The sequence below is a fragment of the Pygoscelis adeliae genome, unplaced genomic scaffold, assembly GCF_000699105.1.
Source record: "Pygoscelis adeliae isolate BGI_AS28 unplaced genomic scaffold, ASM69910v1 Scaffold207, whole genome shotgun sequence".
In the NCBI taxonomy this organism is placed as follows: domain Eukaryota; kingdom Metazoa; phylum Chordata; class Aves; order Sphenisciformes; family Spheniscidae; genus Pygoscelis; species Pygoscelis adeliae.
This window is the reverse complement of record NW_008825160.1, coordinates 2,173,371-2,193,108: the sequence shown is the minus strand read 5'-3', so window position 1 is coordinate 2,193,108 and position 19,738 is coordinate 2,173,371. Positions and strand designations below refer to the sequence as shown.

Here is a 19,738-nt window from a genome sequence, read left to right as displayed (position 1 = left end):
TTCAGCAGGTAATGCTGGAAATGAACACAACATGCCAAAATGGTCTTTTTTAGAAGCTGTGTATTGTTCGGTAAAGCATAAAGAGAAAAGAAAAGGTGGTTTGGAGTAAGACAAGAGCCACAGTCTTAAATCAGAGCCCCTTTTTCAGGGGGTACTATTCCTACCCTGTGTGTCAGGCACTCAGGAGCTCTGTCTACCCTTACCCAAGACACCTTGATATGGTTTCCTGTAGTTGTGTGTGTTTATAAGAAAAACTGTTCTGGGCGCAGGAGTCAAATGTCCATTAAGTAAGTTTGCCGATGATACTAAACTAGGAGGAGCTGTGGACTCCCTCAAGGGTAGAGAGGCCTTAGAGAGAGATCTGGATAGGCTGGAGAGCTGGGCAATCACCAACCGTATGGAATTTAACAACAGCAAGTACCGGATTCTCGACCTGGGATGGGGTAATCCTGGTTATACCTACAAGTTGAGGGACGAGAGGCCAGAGAGCAGCCGCGTGGGAAAAGATCTGGGGGTTTGGGTTGACGGCAAGTTGAATATGAGTCAACAGTGTGCCCTGGCAGCCAAAAGAGCCGACCGTGTCCTGGGGTGCATCAAACACCGCGTAGCTAGCCGGTCGAGGGAGGTGATTGTCCCACTCTACAGTGCACTGGTGCGGCCCCACCTCGAGTATTGTGTGCCTCCATAGAAGAAGGACATCAAGCTATTCGAGTGTGTATCACTCTTAGTGATATGGTTTAGTTTTAGGTAGTCCTGCGAGGAGCAGGGAGTTGGACTCGGGGATCATTATGGGTCTCTTCCAACTTGAGACATTCTATGATTCTATCTTCGCTGTCTTGTCCCCTTTAATACCAGTGAATAGGTACACTATTTTTTTGACTTAATGCTGCCAAATAATGCATTGCCAGCATAACACGCCTCTTGAAATGAATACAGACCATACTGTATTCATTACACATATCAAACAGCTTTCATGATGTTCCTTCCTTCTTAAGAATTTACTGCTGCTACTGTCACTTAATTTTTTTAAACTTTCTTTAATTATATGTTTAACATAATGTGCAAAATGCTGAAGACTTGAGAATCTCTTGCAGCTGAGCAGGCAGTAGTATTTCAGTAGGCTTTCAACGGAGCAAAACAAAATATTGCTGTGTATAGGTAAGATTAATTATTGGATAACAGTGGAGGTTGGACTTCCTTTTCTTAGAAAATATGAAGGTTTTTTTTTTAAATGCCTTTTCAAAAGCAGAAAATGACCCTTTTAAATTCAGAAAATGTCAATGAATTTTTTCTTTGAATTATTGCCATGAACTGACAAGAGATGATTTCAGATACTTGTAAAATTGAAAGAACTTCATAAAAACTGAAAAATCCTTACCAGACCTGTGCTTCTATATTGGAAAACCAAGTGTAAAATGCTACGTGTGTTTGTACCATACTGTGTGTGGAATGTTTTTGAAGTGGGAGTTTTACGAGTGATTAACAGAACAAGGGTTTATTGACAATATGTGAGGGGACATATGATGTCTTTTTATTTGACTAGTTGATGTAATTAAAACAAGTTTTCAGACACATGAACCTATTTTCATGTGGCTCTGAGTTTACTGGCAGTATTTTACTTCTCTTCTTGTTCAGGCTTTAAGAAATAGTATGCAAGTGGAGATAGAGTAAACAGAAAGCTTCAGTGTGCAGGTACCTTAAATACAATTCCTGGTGGCATGATCCATAGGACACAGGTTTAATACAAATGAGGAATCATCCTTGGAGGTGTTCAAGACTCAACTGGACAAGGTCCTGAGCAACTTGGTCTAGTTGGACCTGATTTGAGCCGCGCGCTCGGAATAGGTGACCTCTGAAGGTGCCTCCTAAATTATTCAGTAAGTTGGCACTATAAAGTGAAGCTTGCTGATTCAGAGAATTTACCTTACCACTTGTTACATCTGGAGAATGAATAAATAATTACAGTAATACATGCAGTATTGCAAAGAGCTACTTTAGTATTCAGTAGGCTTACAGTGATGTAGATCCTACAAGGTATTTCCAGATCTCATAATAACAAAATGGATGTTTTGTAATCAAAGATGTGGGGGCTTTTGTTGAGTAGCTTTGGTACTATGGAGGGAAAAGAGGAGAAAAAATATTGACTATATCAAGTGCATTCTGAATGTTCCCATACATTACATAGATACAACGTGTTATGTAGAATAAGCATACAAAAATCAAAACTTGCAAATACTTCCATGTATTTATCTGGCAACTGTGTTAATCAGTATAGAGGTATAATTTATCTAGGTAGACTTGTTGCTGGAGAATTATAAATGATTGGGGTTGGGTTTCTGGTATTTTGAAAAGAACTACTGTGTGTAACTCTTCCCTCAGTTGTTATGTATTATTTGCTGTTATATTGGCATAGTACAAGTGTGTAACAGAGTATTTGCCATAGAGAAGTTGGTCTAAATTACGGTGTCTTTGTATATTGTTGTGGTTTAACCTCAGTCGGCAACCAAGCACCACGCAGCTGCTCGCTCAGTCCCCCCCACCCAGTGGGATGGGGGAGAGAATTGGAAGAGCACAAGTGAGAAAAAACTCATGGGTTGAGATAAAAACAGTTTAATAATTGAAATAAAATGATAATAATATGATAATAATAATAATAATAATACACAAAGCAAGTGATGCACAGTACAATTGCTCACCTCCCGCTGACCGATGCCCAGCCAGTCCCTGAGCAGCGGCCCCCCCGGCCAGCTTCCCCCAGTTTATGTACTGAGCATGACGTCCTATGGTATGGAATGTCCCTTTGGCCAGTTTGGGTCGGCTGTCCTGGCTGTGCCCCCTCCCAGCTCCTTGTGCACCTCCAGCCTTCTCAGTCGGTAGAGCATGGGAAACTAAAAAGTCCTTGGCCAGTGTAAGCATTACCTAGCAACAACTAAAACATCGGTGCGTTATCAACTTTGTTCTCATCCTAAATCCAAAGCACAGCCCTGTACCAGCTACTAGGAAGGAAATTAACTCTATCCCTGCCGAAACCAGGACATATATCCTCCTTGGTGAGATTCTATGGCCCTGGTGCATTTTCTCTAACTTAGCTTAAAGTGGAAACATCTAGTCTGCATTAAATTTCTGGGTTCACTCAGTAGTTGCTGGGGAGAGATAGACGCCGCTGAAAGTTGATCAAACCATCCCATCTATTTGGCTGTTGATTATTGAGGAAGCGTAGTTTAAGCATCTATCTATAGGTAGCTGAAGTTAGGTGTGATGAGTCCCGTCCTAAGAGACAAATGCTGTGGACCATTGCCAGCACGGGTAGAGGGGTTAGCAGACCTGCTTCATAACAACAGCAGTGACCTAGACAGGCAAATTCTGAGTTCCCAACATTTGCCAAAATAAATGGACATGGTGTGGGGGACTATATATAATGCAGACTGCATTCTTAAGAAACAACTAAAAATCTGTTCAGACTAATGAGGAAGAGGTATCTGCAAAAGGCTGTGGATGTCTGGAGAAGTACAGGTGTATAACACAAGTGATCACTTAAAATGGAAGGGAAAAATAAAGACACCAGTGGGAGAATATACATATGTAGGACAGAACATACACTTAAATACCTGCAGGAAGGTTGAAAGGCAGAATAACGGCTCCGGCTTGAAAGATGCACTGAGCACTGCGGGAGGGAGAATTGAATTGGATAGTAGGAATAAACAGAGCCTGCAAAGAATGCAGGAAAAAGAAGCCCAGTAAATAGTGGGAATCATCTCTAGAGGTCATAAAACGTAGTTATAAATTATGAATGTTTTCAGAGGTCTGCGTTTGAATTGTTTGGCCTAGCGTATCATCCAGCTGTAGGAATTTTGTGGCATGTTGCCTTATTACTTGAGAGCAATAGAACTATGTTTTTAACTTCCAAAGCAATGTATTTGGTGCTAATGATTACACTGTGGCATGCTGAGACACTTAATCGGTTTCTTTTTCATAGGTCCTGGATTTTTTTATTTAGCAGGTTTTTGAGTGAGAAGGCCACCTGCCTTAGTTTTGGCTGCATTTCTTTCAGAAGGCTGTTTCTGAACAGAATGAGTCTGCTGGGATACGGGGTTGTAAGAGCATTGAAAAATTCTCACATTAGTTTGATTTAAACACACTCAGAGCTCATTTTGTTTCTTGCTTCACTAACTATGAGCATAGTTTTCAATCTAGACTGAGTGTAAAATGTAGTTTTCTTGGATTCAGGTACTAGTCAGTCATCCAAACAAATACATACAATGTTTTTCACTGAGCAATTTTTTGATATCCTCAGCATTCTTGTTATACCAGTCCTGATATTTCCTCACTCCTCGCACATGGTGTTCAAAGCAGCTGCAAAAGACCATCTTTGAAGTACTTTAGTCACTTCATATCACCAAAAACTGTTATTGATACGTAGTTTTTTACAGTTTTGCTTAGCTCTTGTTGTACAGCATCAGCTGTCAGTCGATATTTTGCAATTGAAAGACTTTCTGCCTTGATATCTTGTGGGTGGTTTGACATGGATCATGAACTTTGCACAGTGAAAGGGTAGTCTCTCTGTATTCACCTCCTCTTTACTGACTCACTGATCCTGACATCATCGAAATCTTTTCACCTGACAGTGATGTAAACAGCCAGATACCAACATGTAGAACATTTGTGCCAGCAATATCCAGAAAAGTTTGTTGGTCTCACCAAATGCAAATATTAAAGTGGTTCTGAATAATAAGCTCATCCTACTTGGATGCTGCAGCCCATAATTCCACGATATGAGGGCTTTGGCACTATCGATCAAACTTGTTCTTGAGTCTCAGTGTTGTATTGGTGTTGGCTGTGCTGAGACAGTTACCTGAGAAAGTTACCACAACCTGATATCAGTTCAGAAAAACAAAGGCAAAACTTTTTAAAGCTGTGATTTAGGGACAGGAACAAGTCTGTGAGATGACGCTGTTGCCAGGGCTGTTGGCTTGAGAGAGACGGAATATTTTAGAATTTCTTTCAAGAACTTTATTCTTGATCTCTTGAGGGTTGGCACGTAAGTGCTATTTGTGGCAGCATTGTGCTTTTCAAAAAATGGTAATCTTGCACTCATTATGCCCTTAGGCAACAATCTCACTGAGCAGTGATAGCGGTAGATCTAATAAACAAAGCTAAACCCAGCTACTTTCCATTTATTTGAAAGAAGATAGAGCTAATCTGTGATTCTTTATGTTGGGCTTCTGCCACAAGATGAATTTCATATACAGCTGCAGAGTAGATCGCACATCTACAAGCCAAAATAGATTTTCAGTCTGAGATCAGATATATCACTGAGTGTAAGCATACATATTCGCAGAACTATTTGGATTGGAAAGGGCCTTGGGAGGTCCAACCTCCTGCTCAAAGCAGGATCAACAGTGAGGACAGACGAAGTTGTTCAGTGCTTTGTCCAGCCGGATCTTTGATCACCTCCAAGGCTGCAGATACCACAACCTCTTCGGATCCCTGTCCCCCTGCTTAATTATCCTTGGAGGGAAATGTTTCTCCTTATATCTATTTGGAACCTCTATTGTTTTGATTTACAACCCTTGTCTCTTGTTCTCCCACTGCACATCAGTGAAGAGTCTGTGTCCATCTTGATAAACCTTCTCTTCGGGCTTTTAAAGCTGCTGGTTTGCCCCAGATCTTCCTCTCCTCCCAGCTAAACAAGTGGTGTTCTCCTCACAGGGCATGTTCCCCAAATTTGGTGTCACTTGCAAACTTGGTGAGCATGCACTCCATCTCTGGGTCATTGATAAAGATGTTAAACAGGGATGGCTGCGGTATAGACCCCTGAGGAACTCTACGTGTAGCTGGCCTCCAAGTAGAGCCTGATAATCCAGGCAAATTTTCACCCATAATTCACAGAATCAATTTTCTCTTATTCTTTCGACAACTTTAATGGGATATCTGTCTGCCTGTGAAAGCTGACCAAAATGGGTTTGAAACAGGTGGTGTTTAAAGTGATTTTCCCAGATCATTCCTCTGACTGCAGAGGATGAGCAACATGATCTTAAAATTATGGCTGCTGTAGTCTGTAGAAGAGCTACCTTGAACTCAGAGCTGTCTCTCTTACAAGTTTGCAATAACAGCTTTGTGAGTAAGCTCAAATTGTCTTCCCTTGAAGCTCTAATACCACTGGACTTTGTAAGAGTTATTCATGCAGCAGACGAGCTGCAACTATGCATGAATGTAATAGAAGACTTAAGCTAAGTTGGCTTTGTGCTGCTGTAGCAAAAAAATGTATTTTTTTTAATGATATATACATAAAGTACAGCTGGGTACATTGAAATAAAATATTGGGGTATCCTTGTAACCCACAGACAGCCATTCAAGACTCATGCTGATCCTAGTTTGCTTGTGAGCTGAAGTAGTTCCCTCTGGTGTGGCTTTTGCTATGCAAAAGTGGCCCATTGGATCTGTATTTAAGAATTAACTCCATAAAGGCAACCAGCAACGGGAATTTTAAATCCTTCATGAATGTGCTGCAGTCTGTACCCGATGCCACTGGCAGAAGGGTTTCCTCAACTTACATTTCTTGGGCATCACCCCTGGCAGCAGCAATACCCATTCCTATATGCCTCAAAGGCAGTACTTGGCAACTTGACATGCTCGTATGCCGCTTTTTGGGGGAGGTCTGCTTTAGGACGTGGAGAAAAAGTACTCATTGGTACCTTAGGGAGAATGTCATTTATAATGTATAACAGTGAAAGGGGTGAGACTGAAAGTTGTAAATAGGAATCATTTAGATGAGGCATCTTGTCATCAGTAGAAGACGTAAATATAGTTGTGCATTTACACATGCATCTCTAAGACTGAGAACATTTGTATTAAAGACTGTACTACAATTACATGCAGATTAGATGCTTGGCTGAATAGCTGTAAGAACTTCGAATAGATTTGTCCTTTTCACAAAGGTTTTCATTTTCTTTGGCAGCTCTGAGTGTTAACAAATTAGAGATCAATGTTCTACTAGGGCAGAAAAGTGAAGTGAAGCATATCTTGTGAGAAACTTCAGAAACATTAATAGTTGCAGTTAAAGGTATTAGTGGTGCCTGAAAAACAGAATTGGGAATTCAAAAGAAAAGGTCCAAGTATATGCTATTTTCCCTATTTTCTGCTGATAACTGAGTTAAGTACTTTGCCCCACTTGCTGCACGCTGAATGTCTACTCTTCGACAAACACACACGTCATGAAATCAAACAAATGTTGGGAAGTGAATTGTCTTCTCGCAGAACATTTGCCAAGCTACAGCATGTGTTTCTCCTTTGTTTCCTTTGTTTGAGCGGGTCGTAGTACTGTCTCTTTCTCTGGCATCTTCAGCACCGTTTTGGATACCTGTTTCCTTTTTTATCCCTCTGTAGAAACAGGTATGTGGTGGCATGGATGTCCAAAGTCCTCCCTTCAGTCCCTAATAGTTCAGACATCTATTCTATCAGAGGGGCATTCTGGTCCAGAGCCAATTTATTCCAGGACATAAGGGGGGAGATGAGGTATTATAAAGGCTTGGGAGTAAAGGGCAGAAGAGAGGAAATTGCACTTGAATTTGAACCAACACAGGAACTACGTAGCTCTAGGCAAACTCCACCAAAATCCTGAAAATTGGTCTTAGCCTTAACTTCCTTACCATCTGGATGTCCTCTTTAGGCTTAGTCCAGGATCCCAGATGGTTACCTTAGCTTTTTTTGAATTCTGGGGCTTCTCTTTCAGTTTGTCTTCTCCCTCCCTGCCTTGCAGCTACTTTTCCCACTTCTTGCACATAAAAAGTTCTCTTCTGCTATGAAAGCACGTCCCCTGATCTGTCCGTGCATCTTGAGTCTCTGACTATTTCTGGGTTGTCCTGGACATCCTCGTTATGTGGTCAAAGTCTCTCATCGAGGGATCTGTTGGGTGCTTCTCTGAAGGTTACTTTTATGCTGCAGTTCAGAATTGGAAAATGGTTTGCTTTGGGCAGCAACCATTCTTTTATGGAAAGATGCTCCATTTGAATAGATTTTCATAAAAGCTGAATGCCTTACTACTTTCAGCCCTATGACAGGTACAGAGAACTTCCCAGTCCATCCAGTGGGTTCTGATGAAGGCAAAACAATACCAAAGGCAATCAGTCTTCTCATTCAAAAATGAGGAGCTGGTAATAGAATGTAAAAACCCCAACAAGAGCAGAAGTCATAAGCTGTACGTAGGTTCCCTGCGTGCAGAGTTAACATGCTTCATTTCGTCTCTGGAGTCGAAAAATGCAACAATTGGCTGAACAGCGCAGCTGGACCAAATGAGAGAAGTCATAACTTGTATAAAAAAAATACTTATCTAAAAATTCAAGCAAAGGCCTGATCTGATGACATTTCAGAAGAAATTACTTCATTCATATATCATTTTAATAGCATTTGAGGTAGAATAAAGATGCGGTATTACTTGGGAATCTGTATGACGTTATACGCTTGGTTTTCCATAACTTATTAAAATCAATTCAGAGACAAAAAGAGGTTTTTAATTCAAATAAAGATGCCATAAAAATGGTCATATATTTATAAAGCTGTAATTTAATATAATTTGGGACCGGAATGTATGTACACTACAGTAGGTAGTCTTATTCTCTTTTTGTTATTTCCCCTTCCCCAATTCCTCCTCTTTTTGCTCACTTGTTGCTTTTAGCGGCAGCTTCACAGATCAAGCATGACTGGGTGTTTTAACGCTATTTCTTCTAACAGTTAATCTTGCCTTTTTCTTTATAATCCACATGGTCTACTTCATAGTTTGCATAACAGTGGGGCATGATCTAGTGATCATACACCTTTCATGGTCCCCTCCAGCACCCAAAACACACTCCTGCATGGGTTTCCTTCGTACAACTGCTGTAACAGGTCTCTTTGGACAGCGGTAGCCGTGCCTGGCTTCTTGTCCCTCCTGTGTGGCACCAGAACAGAATGGGGACTGTGGCAGTCTCGAGGCTGGATTCAAATCCGTGAAGCAACTTCATAGGCTTAAGAGCTATTCCTTCCTTCTGGCTTTGGAAATCTTCTCTTTTAAGGCCGTATAGATTTCAGGCTGTGTGTCAACAGAATGAATAAAACAAAATGCTTCATATTATCCACAAATGGGTTCATAAAAGATACTGAGATGAAATGACCAGAAGTTCAATTAAGGGATAAAAGAAAGCTTAACTTCAGCAGAAATGGATTAAAAAGAGGCAAAGAAAACTTTCCAATTTGCCATTCAGAGAACGTGATAATTTTGCCTGCCGATGCTTTGAGTCCTTCCGTGGGGGAGGATGACAAGGAAAAGGAAGTCTTTAAATTAAAACTTCTCCCCTGATTCTCAAAGGTGCCAAACAGCCCAAGCTCTTCGTTCCTTTGGTGGGTGGAGCAGGTGCTGAGCTGCTCTGAAGTCAAGCTGTGCTCATTTTTGTCTTTCACAGCACTAACTTGAAGCAAAGGCCAGATTTGTCTCTTTTGTATGGAAGTCACACGTCTTTTTCTTTGTCAAATAAACTGTTAACTGCAAAACTATTAAATTAAAAAAAAAAAAACCTTAAATAGGTTGCATGAATGTTACTCTCATATTGAATCTGTTCAGGGCTTTAAGAGCCGAGGGGCTTAAAAGAGAAATCTCAATGCCAAAAAGAAGTCATGGTATGTCTGCAGTAAAAACAGTTTCAGCACATTTGTAATAAAATAGTGCACATAGGCGATGTATCTTTAGTGAAATTAAATGAGGGCTTTCAAGTTCTCTTGGTTCTTTTGATAACCTTTTATCAGCTTGGATGACACAAGATCTTTCAGAACTTTATCTGGCTGAAAATCTGAAGATTTTCAGCAGAGAGTAAAACATGCGCTTCTGCTTTGAGGTCCCACATGCAGACAAAACAGCTGACCTTCTGAGGTTCTGTAGGAATTTATTTTCTTACACAGACCTTTGAAATCTGATCCATCTAGCAAAATAATTCTTCTCCTATTCCTCCACAATATGTTCCTTAAGAAGCTTCTGCTCCTACTTTTGTTCAGGGAAGATTATTTTGGGGGCAAACATGATGAAAATACTTTTGCCCGTGGTCAGATCTCTACCTGAATTATGGTGTTATTTATACTTGCTATGGCTCTGTGTAGTTATCAGGGGAAATTGGACGGATTTAAAATTAAAATTCTTGTCCTCTTTTCTTTGGCTTCTTTTCCACAATGCCAGCCTACGCTTCTCTGTTCCCTTTTTTGAAGGTAGCTCTTAAAAAAGCACTTCTTCCCCAAGAATGACAAATCCTGATCTTTCTTTGCAAAGAAGGGTACTAAGTGAAAGGCATAGAAAATACTACGTGTCACTCAATTTGGTTGCATCCTATGTGTTATCTGTGGGCCATAAACAAGTAAGTAACTTCACATGTGGTGGACCTATTCAGGTCGATTAGATTAAAGTCACACGTTAAATTAGTCACTTGACTAAACACTATGAGTTTTTGCAAGTTTTTTTCAGCAGAACTCCTCTGAATGGCTTACCGCCTGTGTGGTAACTAACACAACGTTACAGTGTTTAAAAAAATGTTGAATAGGTAATTTGGGAACTGCATTTTAAGAATTTTCTTTAAGGAAGCTAAAATTGGGCAGAGTTTGGATGCTTTCCAGGGTCTGGATTTTGCCATTCCTGGGAAAATGTGCCTGAGCTTGTCCCACTTCAGTTCAGCATTCAGGATAGTTGATATTCCTATAAAAATATCAATTCATACGTTTATTGAAACAGTGGTCTCCCTCCTCTGGATCAGGTTTTGCTTATCCTGCCAAAATCTTCTGCCATACAGATTCAGGTGGGTAGGCGGAGAAAAATAGTGTTTCCTACAGTGTATTTATCTGCTCGGTGCTGCTGCCCAAGTGCTAGCGAAGGTTGGGGATTACTCGCTCCTTGAGAACCGTCACTCTTGGACTGTCAAAATACATGTTGGCCAATGTAAAGCCCAGGTGTCCATAAGAACAGCCCAAGTACAACATACTGTGCCGATGTCATGAGACTGAGAGGGATAGGAGACTGAAGCTGAGGACATCAGAGGCACAGCCTGAAAGAGGGGGACTGGGTACAGAAAGGTAAAGAGGCTGTGAGAAGGCAGAAGTCGGTTAACAGGAGAGCCTCCTCTTTTGGAGATACAGGGTAGGAAATATAGTTAGGAGTAGACTGATGGAAGAATAAGCTGTTTGGATTGAGGGAACAGAGCAGAGAGGCTGATAGCTATTGGGAATATCAGAATCTGTAGGAGAGCTTGGCCAGCAGAAGTCAATCCTACCTACTGCTTTGTTAGTTCAGGTAGAACAGGACTGTATGGAAGATCTTAAGCATCATCATTTTCCAGGTGATGCAAGCTCGGTGTCATGATTTTATATCATGGCGTTTCTACCATTTGGTGAATTTCTTTTTTTCTCTTCCCCCAGCTTGCTCTTCACCAATTATTTATATTTTTTTTTAAGCTTTCTCTACTGAAAGAATAGCCAAGGGCTAAAATCAAATACTTGCAAGTTGGAAAATGTCAGCATAGAAGGCAGTGGGCTTCTTGAGATGACGTGGACCTCTAACGTATCGCCATACCTGCTCCTGTGATTGCTGGGGTTCCCCCATATGACCCTACTTACTCAGTGTGCATGGCATCCATTATTTATTTTACAGCATCGAAACCCTGAAAAATTACTAGTTTCTAATAAGCCTTTCTGTGTTACCATTCCCATAATATTAAAGAAATGAAAATAAATTCCCTAATTCCTGTGGAAGATAATTAAGGCGAAAGTTCTTTATGCATGGAAAAAGCATGGTGACTAATGATCACAAGTACCTTTTGTGCTCAGTAAGAGGTAGGTAAGGCATGATGTCTTGAAATCCTTAGCTTTTTCTGGCATTTTGTGTGTTGGAAATAGGACTCACTTACTGATTGTGGCTGTGTTCAGCTGTTCGAATCTGGCATGCTGGCTTCACCCCTGCTGACAGTCATGGTGCAGTTTGGGGCATACCCCTAGGACTAGATTTTAGTCATTGTATGTGCTGGAGGATCACCCAGCATCACCGTGTGCCTGTTCTGCTCTTTATCCTACATGTGTGCTGTTAATACTTGCCAGAGTCCTGAGCTGGGTGAGTATTTGGTCTGGTCCAATACGTCAATTTTTATTGTAAAGGTGGGCAGTGTTTCTTCAGTCAAGCAGACAGAAAATGAGGAGCATGCATACAAGTGGGTTAATTTCCCCCAACTTTAGCAGCTTTAAAGTTAATCACCTATTTTGAGTAAGTTACTCAGGCCCCCATTGAGTCAGCAGCGATGGAGTAATTCATGTCATTCTGAATACTCTATGAGGTGGGAGGGATCTGCTAGCCAGCAACCTCTGTGATTCTGGAGTACACCTCAGCGATCAGTTTAGACTAGATACTTGACTTTGAAGAAGCTAAGGTTTAGTCATCAAGAACCAAATTTGCCGCTTTATTTTGATACTGAAGTCAAGCAACATGCCCACATCGTGCAAGAACTCCATAACAGATGCAGAAATAGCACCTTCTACATAATCTGGGATGATGATTAATTGCCATAACCACTTCTGTTCCCTCTTGGAAGTTCCTAGCGTCTTTCGTAACGTGCTTTCTGCACTTCCATGCTTCTTGTAACAAAGGAGTCCGTAAAGGTCTGCAGAAAACCATCTTTTTGTTATACAGCGACAGAGAAGACTTTAAAGAGGGGAAGATGCTGTGTAACTGTAAATGAAGACTGTTTTATAATGCATGTGCCTAAGGGACCCAAATCAAACTTACAAGGGAACTTGTTTGTAGTATTTGCTACCATTTTAGTGGCTTGCTTAGTCCTTGCTTAGTCCTAAGGCTAGGATTCTTTTAGAATCCTAGGAGTATATATAGAGTATCTGGAATGTACTAAAAATAGCTGAGGTTGGTACGTTCACGCACACAATGCTTGATGCAGAATGGTAGGTGGTATTGCATTTCTGTTCCCTTTCCTCTCTCCTCCCTGCCTGTGCATATTTTAGGGAGAAAACAGCTGCATTTGGAATATCTGCTGGAACTCGTGAAGATCCACAGGCCCGATCCAGAGCTACTCTCTGATGGTCTGCCATCAGAGAATGGATCATAGCTTTTTTCCTCCACTTTGAGTTGAACAGTACATGAATATGCAGATCATATAGACAATGTAAATACATATATGTATTCGTCTGCAGACTGAGGAAGTTATTTATGTTAACAGTGCTATGTTATAGCACCATTTTTTTTCTGTATTTAGAGAAATGACCACTGCATTCTTATCTTGAAGGTTAGGGAGGACTTCTAAATGAAACTTCATGTCTGGATTATAGAGAGTATTAGTCTATAAGAGAACGTGAATGAATTTCGAAGGAAGATCTGATCCAAGAAACACGGCACACTTAACAAATAATGCACACTTAACAAACGGTTTCTTGAAAGCTTGAGTTTACTGTAGGATTAAAACTTCTTGGCATATATAGCAGCTCAGTTGATCACTTGAACTGCAATTAAAAAGTAGAACAAGTACACTCAGAATATTGTTTTTGTGTCAGAAATGCTCCTTCATGCTTGAAAATGATAAAAAATTGCAATCGATCCTTACAACTGTTGTGTTCATCTTTATTGATCAGGCAAAAGAAAGATAAATCGCAGCCCAAATAAGATTATAGTAAATGTTAGCATCGTAGGGGACTGTAGGATGATAGAGAGCTATTCATCATCTCAAATGGTGACCTGTCCGCACTCGCACCATAGTCAGTCTGCTGTCTAATCGCATGCCTATTGATTTCATCTACGTCCAAGGAACCTGGATGTGACTGTCATTGGGCAGCTGAGATTGCTAAATGCAAGGGGGTCACTGGTGTGAGGAGGATTTCATTTTCATTTTCTTACTGGCCAACGGTGATTTATGAAAAAATAAATGACCCCAAGTCACATGCGTGGAAACCTTGATTCCAGTACAAATGAATTATTAGGTCTAAATCTCAGAAGCACGAGTGCATTAGACCACCGTGCTCTTTGTGATCTGTGCATGACCTTTGACTGCAGTGGATGTTACACAATTTGTTATAATTTGTGGTAAAATATAAGACTTGCAATACAATTTTACCCGTGTCCGGAGTTGGTATTCTTTTTCAGTGATTTCTGTACATTTCGAGATTATAATTTGCAAGGAAGAACCTCGGAAGGTGAGATCCTCAGATGGAAAGGAAAAATGTTTTTTCCTTTTATTTTTTTAGATAGCGCTGCCTCTTTTGGAGTTTCCATCAAATGTTTTTGCTGTAGTGGGCCATCGTACCTGCATTCCTCATGACATAATTTGACACGGATAAATGTTGCTCAGGAGATGTTTACTAACCCAATGATCAAGGAGACTATGTCATCTTTGACTTTTACAAAAGAGTGATCTCTCCAGTTACAGGGGTTTTAAATTTTTTTTTCCCTAACAATGTTTTAGGCATATTGCTTTTTCATACATCAGTGTCTTAAATAAATAAAACTGCTTACTTCACCCAAAATAAAATTGGAATGACGCTTTCTATGGACTGCATTGTGCCATCCGTGTATGTTAAATGTTTTAAAGATGCGAAATCGTGTTGTGGCATGAATAACTTCAAACCATGGTATTAAGAGTTAGATTGTTAAAATAAGGATTCAAAATGTTTTTTACGTAATCATGCAGCGTGTGATTGTAAGAGTTTTGTTGCCATGTTAACGTGACTCCCTGGGATGCTAGATGACTCAAGAGCTGCAAAGCTACGGAAGAGTTCTTACAAGTGCTAACAAAACCTTTCTACATCTCCACGGCCTGTTTGCCCCACCATTCAGAGAAAAATGGTTTTAGAGAACTTTTGAACTGCTTTAACTTTTCTTTATTCCTCCAACTGTGAAGACAGGTGCCTTAGTTATTACATCTTAAGTCCAACTGTGCAAAGGCTATAAAAACCTCTTTAAAAATACCAAGTATATATTATCTAGACATGAAGCATCACAACATTATAGTGATTTGTCTTTGAATATCCTACGTCCCACTGAGAAACTTTGCCATTTTGAAGTATAGAAAAGTTTTATTGCTTGATGATTCAATTTTGTCTTGCCTGTATTCTGGAAATTAATGATTTGGTGGAATGGAGTGAAAGGAGGCATTCCTTGGTTTAGGGGAGATGAAAATATGTTCTGAAGCTGACTGATTTCAAAAATTAAAATTAGCAACTGATTGAAGCGCACTGGAAGTTTGGAATATTAAAATAACTCACTGCGAGAGGCATCATCAAGGTAAAGAGCAAAAGAGAAAGTCAAGCCATAGTTAATTTATTATGCAACTTTGAAGTTTGACTCGAGTATCACCTGCAAAGTAGATGGGGATATATGTGTAAGTAACACAAACAGGGACATGCAAAGCAGTAAGGATTCACTATTTCGATTTTTTTTTTTTCTTTTTTTCTAATGGAGACGCTTCAAAGGCTCCAGCAGCACCTACTGCTAAATATGTGCTTCTTACCTTGTGTCTCTTTACCGTTTCCTCCCTAAGAGCCATCTCTTTTGCATAACCTTCCCGAACCAAGAGCACACACTTATTTAAAAAAACACCAAAAGAAAAGTAATCTCTGAAACTTTGTGGAATACTTGATTTGAGGGTTAGGTTTTGGGTTTTTATGGAACAACTTAAATGGATAAGATATCCAGTTAGCATTATTTACTAGATATTAGCATGCATATAAATGATATTAAATGAAATCTGTATTTTTTTGATTTTTTTTCAACTTTCCAGAGTGCCCAGTTCTACAAAGTTACCACGGAGCAATACCAAAAAGCTGCCGATGAAGTGTCAGCTCGGTTCAAGTAAGTCTTTTCTACTGTTGTTTTGACCCTGGCAACTAGATGAGTTCTTATCCACATTAACATTCACAATAATTCCCCTTCCCCCTATCACAGATCCTATCAGTCTGTGCTGGTTATTGAAATAAGAGAATTTTTAAGAATTTAGAAACTGGTACATGGTAACCATAAGCTGCGTAGAAATTGGATGTGCAGTTAGTAATGTACTAATTAATTTCTATTCGATAAGATGCATGAAATATTCTAAAAATATATTCCTTAACATTTTTTCTTTAATGGAGAACCAAAAATGTAGTTCCAACTTTGCATTACAATAGTATTCATCCTGCGCTTGCATGATGTGAAAGGATTTAAATTAGCAACTTCACTTTGCCCTTAACAGCGAAGGTCAAATTAAATAATTTTTATTAGTCCTGAGGACGGTTAAATGAAGATATAGTAATTGATGAATCAAAGCGACTCTGACCCTTAGCCTTGGACTCTTCCCTGTCTGCTGGTTCATCCATTAGGCAGAAGGTTGCATTTATCATTTTAGTGAGGATATAGAGAGAACTTTTTACAACCTTTTAGCATCAGCAGTAACCAAGAAATGCTGTATAAAATGAATTATTCTGTGACGATTTTTAGGTTTGTGGAGGGATTTTCTTTCGTTTTGGGTTTGGTTTTGTTTTTTGATGAGCAAGAAGAGAAAAGGGCTTTTTGAGCTGCTGATAATGATATAAATCAAGTTCTTAACTGTAAGAGAAAAATCATTTTATCTCTTAATATCATGAATTGTTAAATATTCTCTAGTGTATATATAAAGTCTTTGTACTGGTTAATGGTGCAGACTATATTGAAGACTGAATTCATCTGTCCCTTGAACAAGAGGGACAGAATGACCATTCCCTCAAGGTCTGATTGAAGCGTAATTTGGATGGTTTCCCGTTATGGATGAGAAGCCTTGTATCTTGTTATTCATTGTCATTTTCTTCATCTGTGATAAGATTCCCATCAAGGGGGTATTTCCCCTTCCTTTGTTACAGTGGGGTGTTTTCAGGTTTTGAAATCTAATTATTGCCTAATCTGACTTTCGTTATTCCAAAACAGGCTTTTATTGTGATTTGAAGTAGTTGTTGATAGCTCTAGGTGGTTATTGTGGTCAGAGGTGGGAAATGGTTTCGGGTTTGGGTTTTTTCCCCAAATATATAAATAATCTCCTAAGTAATTCGAATGTTTTTGCGCTTCTTTTTGCACAGACGGAGCTGGTAGATATAGCAGGGACCAGTCCTTAGCATCAGGCAATATTAAGAATTTTAAGAAAGACTTTTTGAAGGCTGTTTCAGTCTATCTGCATAAACCAAAGAGTATTCAATGAAAAAGGGATATGGAGAGGGAATCAGAGATTCCTAACACTTGGTAAGATTGGTCTTTTCTTAATTTTCTAGAGACTAAAGGTATAAATAGAAATCACCTATTTGACCAGTCTTTGCTGTAATGCCATTACTGAAATTGCTGTGCTTCCTTTGCACTTCAAGCCAAATTTTCTGAAAAATTATTTGGAGCTTTTTGATTAGTGGATCTAGTTTTGGTCCATTGCCTTAAAAAGCAAAAAGAAAACATTATGAAAAGAAACAGGTACCTGAAATATGTGCATACATTGCAGTAGATTCGATAAAGTGCGTGAAATATCAATATTGCTTTATAATTTAAAAGTTTTCCTTATTTAAAATGCTTTTAAATGCCATGTGTTTTTAGTGAAGGTTTAAATTCAGCAGATGTTATTTTATCACTGCCTTTAGTATGTAACTTGATGGATAAATTATGAATGATTTAGTGAAACCTAAAGATGATGCTCTTTTGGTGTCACCAGGCATTTCTCATGTTCATTTTAATTGCATGTGAGGATTGAGGACAGAGTTTCAAGCAATAGTGTTTAAAGAGCTTGTTTAATTGGCTGTAAAAGAAGAATTAAATAAGGTTGAACTGCTAAATTTTGTTAATGCATAAACCGACGTGCTGCATGTCAGTGTGATTTCAGGTTCTAAGTGCGAGATTAATAGATCTGATTGTGGTATTATTACGAAATAGTCTCACTTTATTTTAAGCCTGTCTAGAATGAGTTGCTAAGTTTTATAGAATCATAGAATCATAGAATCATTAAGGTTGGAAGAGACCTCCAAGATCATCGAGTCCAACCATCAACCCAACACCACCATGCCCACTAAACTGTGTCCCTAAGCGCCTCATCTACCCGTCTTTTAAATACTTCCAGGGATGGGGACTCAACCCCTTCCCTGGGCAGCCTGTTCCAATGTTCCAATGTTTAACCACAAGTTTTATTGAGATAACTTGCATTTCTTCAACTTTTTAAGCTACATCTCTTTCAAGAGCAAAAAGAAGTGGATAATTACTTAAATATTTCCTGGATTTTCCTTTTCCTTCCTCCATTTAGTCCCTGAAATTACATCAACTGTAGCTTCACCAGTCTTTAGGGATAATTCGCCTCATTAAAAGGGAAAAACCGAATATGCCATATAGACTTTTGTCAGAGAACTGGCAGGTCTTCTGTACTTTGTCTGCAGTCCTTACTGATGCCTGCTTATTACCTTCTCCAGCGCTGCCTGGATTAGACTGATGTTCCAAATGTTCATGATAAATGTTTTATCTCCGTGAGGTCCTGATTCACATTGATCAAATTCTGAATTATCAAATGGTTCATCTCTTTAAGACACTAATTCACATTGATCAAATCCTAAACGACCAGGTTCAGTCAGTTCCTGCAGTACACAAATTACATTAAAACAACATTACTAGAGCATGCTGCCTTTTCTAATATAGGAGTTATGTTACCCGCAGTTACATTATAACCAGAATTATTATATTATGAAGATGTCCCTGTTATAATGAGGAGTTTACACAAGAAGAAAAGAATGCGATATTACAGGAAGAGCCAGGCTTTGGGCAAAGATTTGAACTTTAACTAATCAAATTGTTCATTTGTATTGTGTTTTTTTTCCTTAATTTGAAGGGCTGGTAGCGGGAAATTTGGCAGCTGCGGTGGTGACATTTTATTCCCCCGTGGTGTCTAGAGCCAAGTAACATCTTGATTATTCATTTACGAACAGAGTGAGCGGATAGGGCAAATTCAGCCTAAAATAAATGTTTTTACTTTATCTTCTGTGGGTTTTGATTCTTTGTGGTAGATAATAGAATTCATAGCTGTGCAGTAGTGCTTTTTCCAAAATATTTTGCCATTCCTCTCCTGCTCCACCACTCTCTCGGAGACAACATGGAGTTGCTTCTTGTTGCTGGTTTCTTGGCAAAAACATAGTCCCCAGCCGGCCAGACTGATAGAAAATCCATGCCCTCTTTGGGGATCGGCTCTCCATTTTGCTTTCTACTGCCCAGGTGGTTTTTGTGCGAAGCACAGCAAGGGTGATGTTTTCCCTGGTATCTCAATGCTCCTGTGTCTGCAGCGAAGCCAGATTCTGGATCTTGTGCATCATGGTGCAGGGTTTGTATGTGTTTGTATGTTGATAGACTCCCAGATGACATTATCCAGCGCTAAAAGTTTTAATCATGGAGGATTCTTTGCATCATCTGGAAGCGTGGGTGTTTATTCTGAATTACAGATTTTGATGGCTTTATTCCCTTACTCTGAGACTTTTGATCACGAACCTTGCCATCAGGAGGAATGCCTCTCGGGAACTGGAGGAGCTCATTTGATTAAACACAGAAAGGTTTGGGATTTGCTCAGGCTGCTTCACAGGGTACAATCTTCACCCATTTGAGACGTTTTAAAAATAGTTTTACAAACCAAATCAGTATGTTTCACGTGATCCTCGATCATTTCCATTGCTCTGATCGCTGATGGAAGTTAGGGCTCGGTGATAGCCAGGCAACAGGCTG

At 39.6% G+C, this 19,738-nt stretch overlaps 1 protein-coding gene across 1 annotated transcript in view; it reads left to right on the top strand.

Moving 5' to 3' along the window:
• CHCHD3 (coiled-coil-helix-coiled-coil-helix domain containing 3) overlaps positions 1–19,738 on the top strand; it is a 164,313-nt gene that overhangs the window by 118,189 nt on the left and 26,386 nt on the right. The window contains exon 5 of the mRNA XM_009328696.1: positions 15,780–15,850. Coding sequence (XP_009326971.1) covers positions 15,780–15,850 — 71 coding nt within the window. The remainder of the gene's footprint in view (positions 1–15,779; positions 15,851–19,738) is intronic.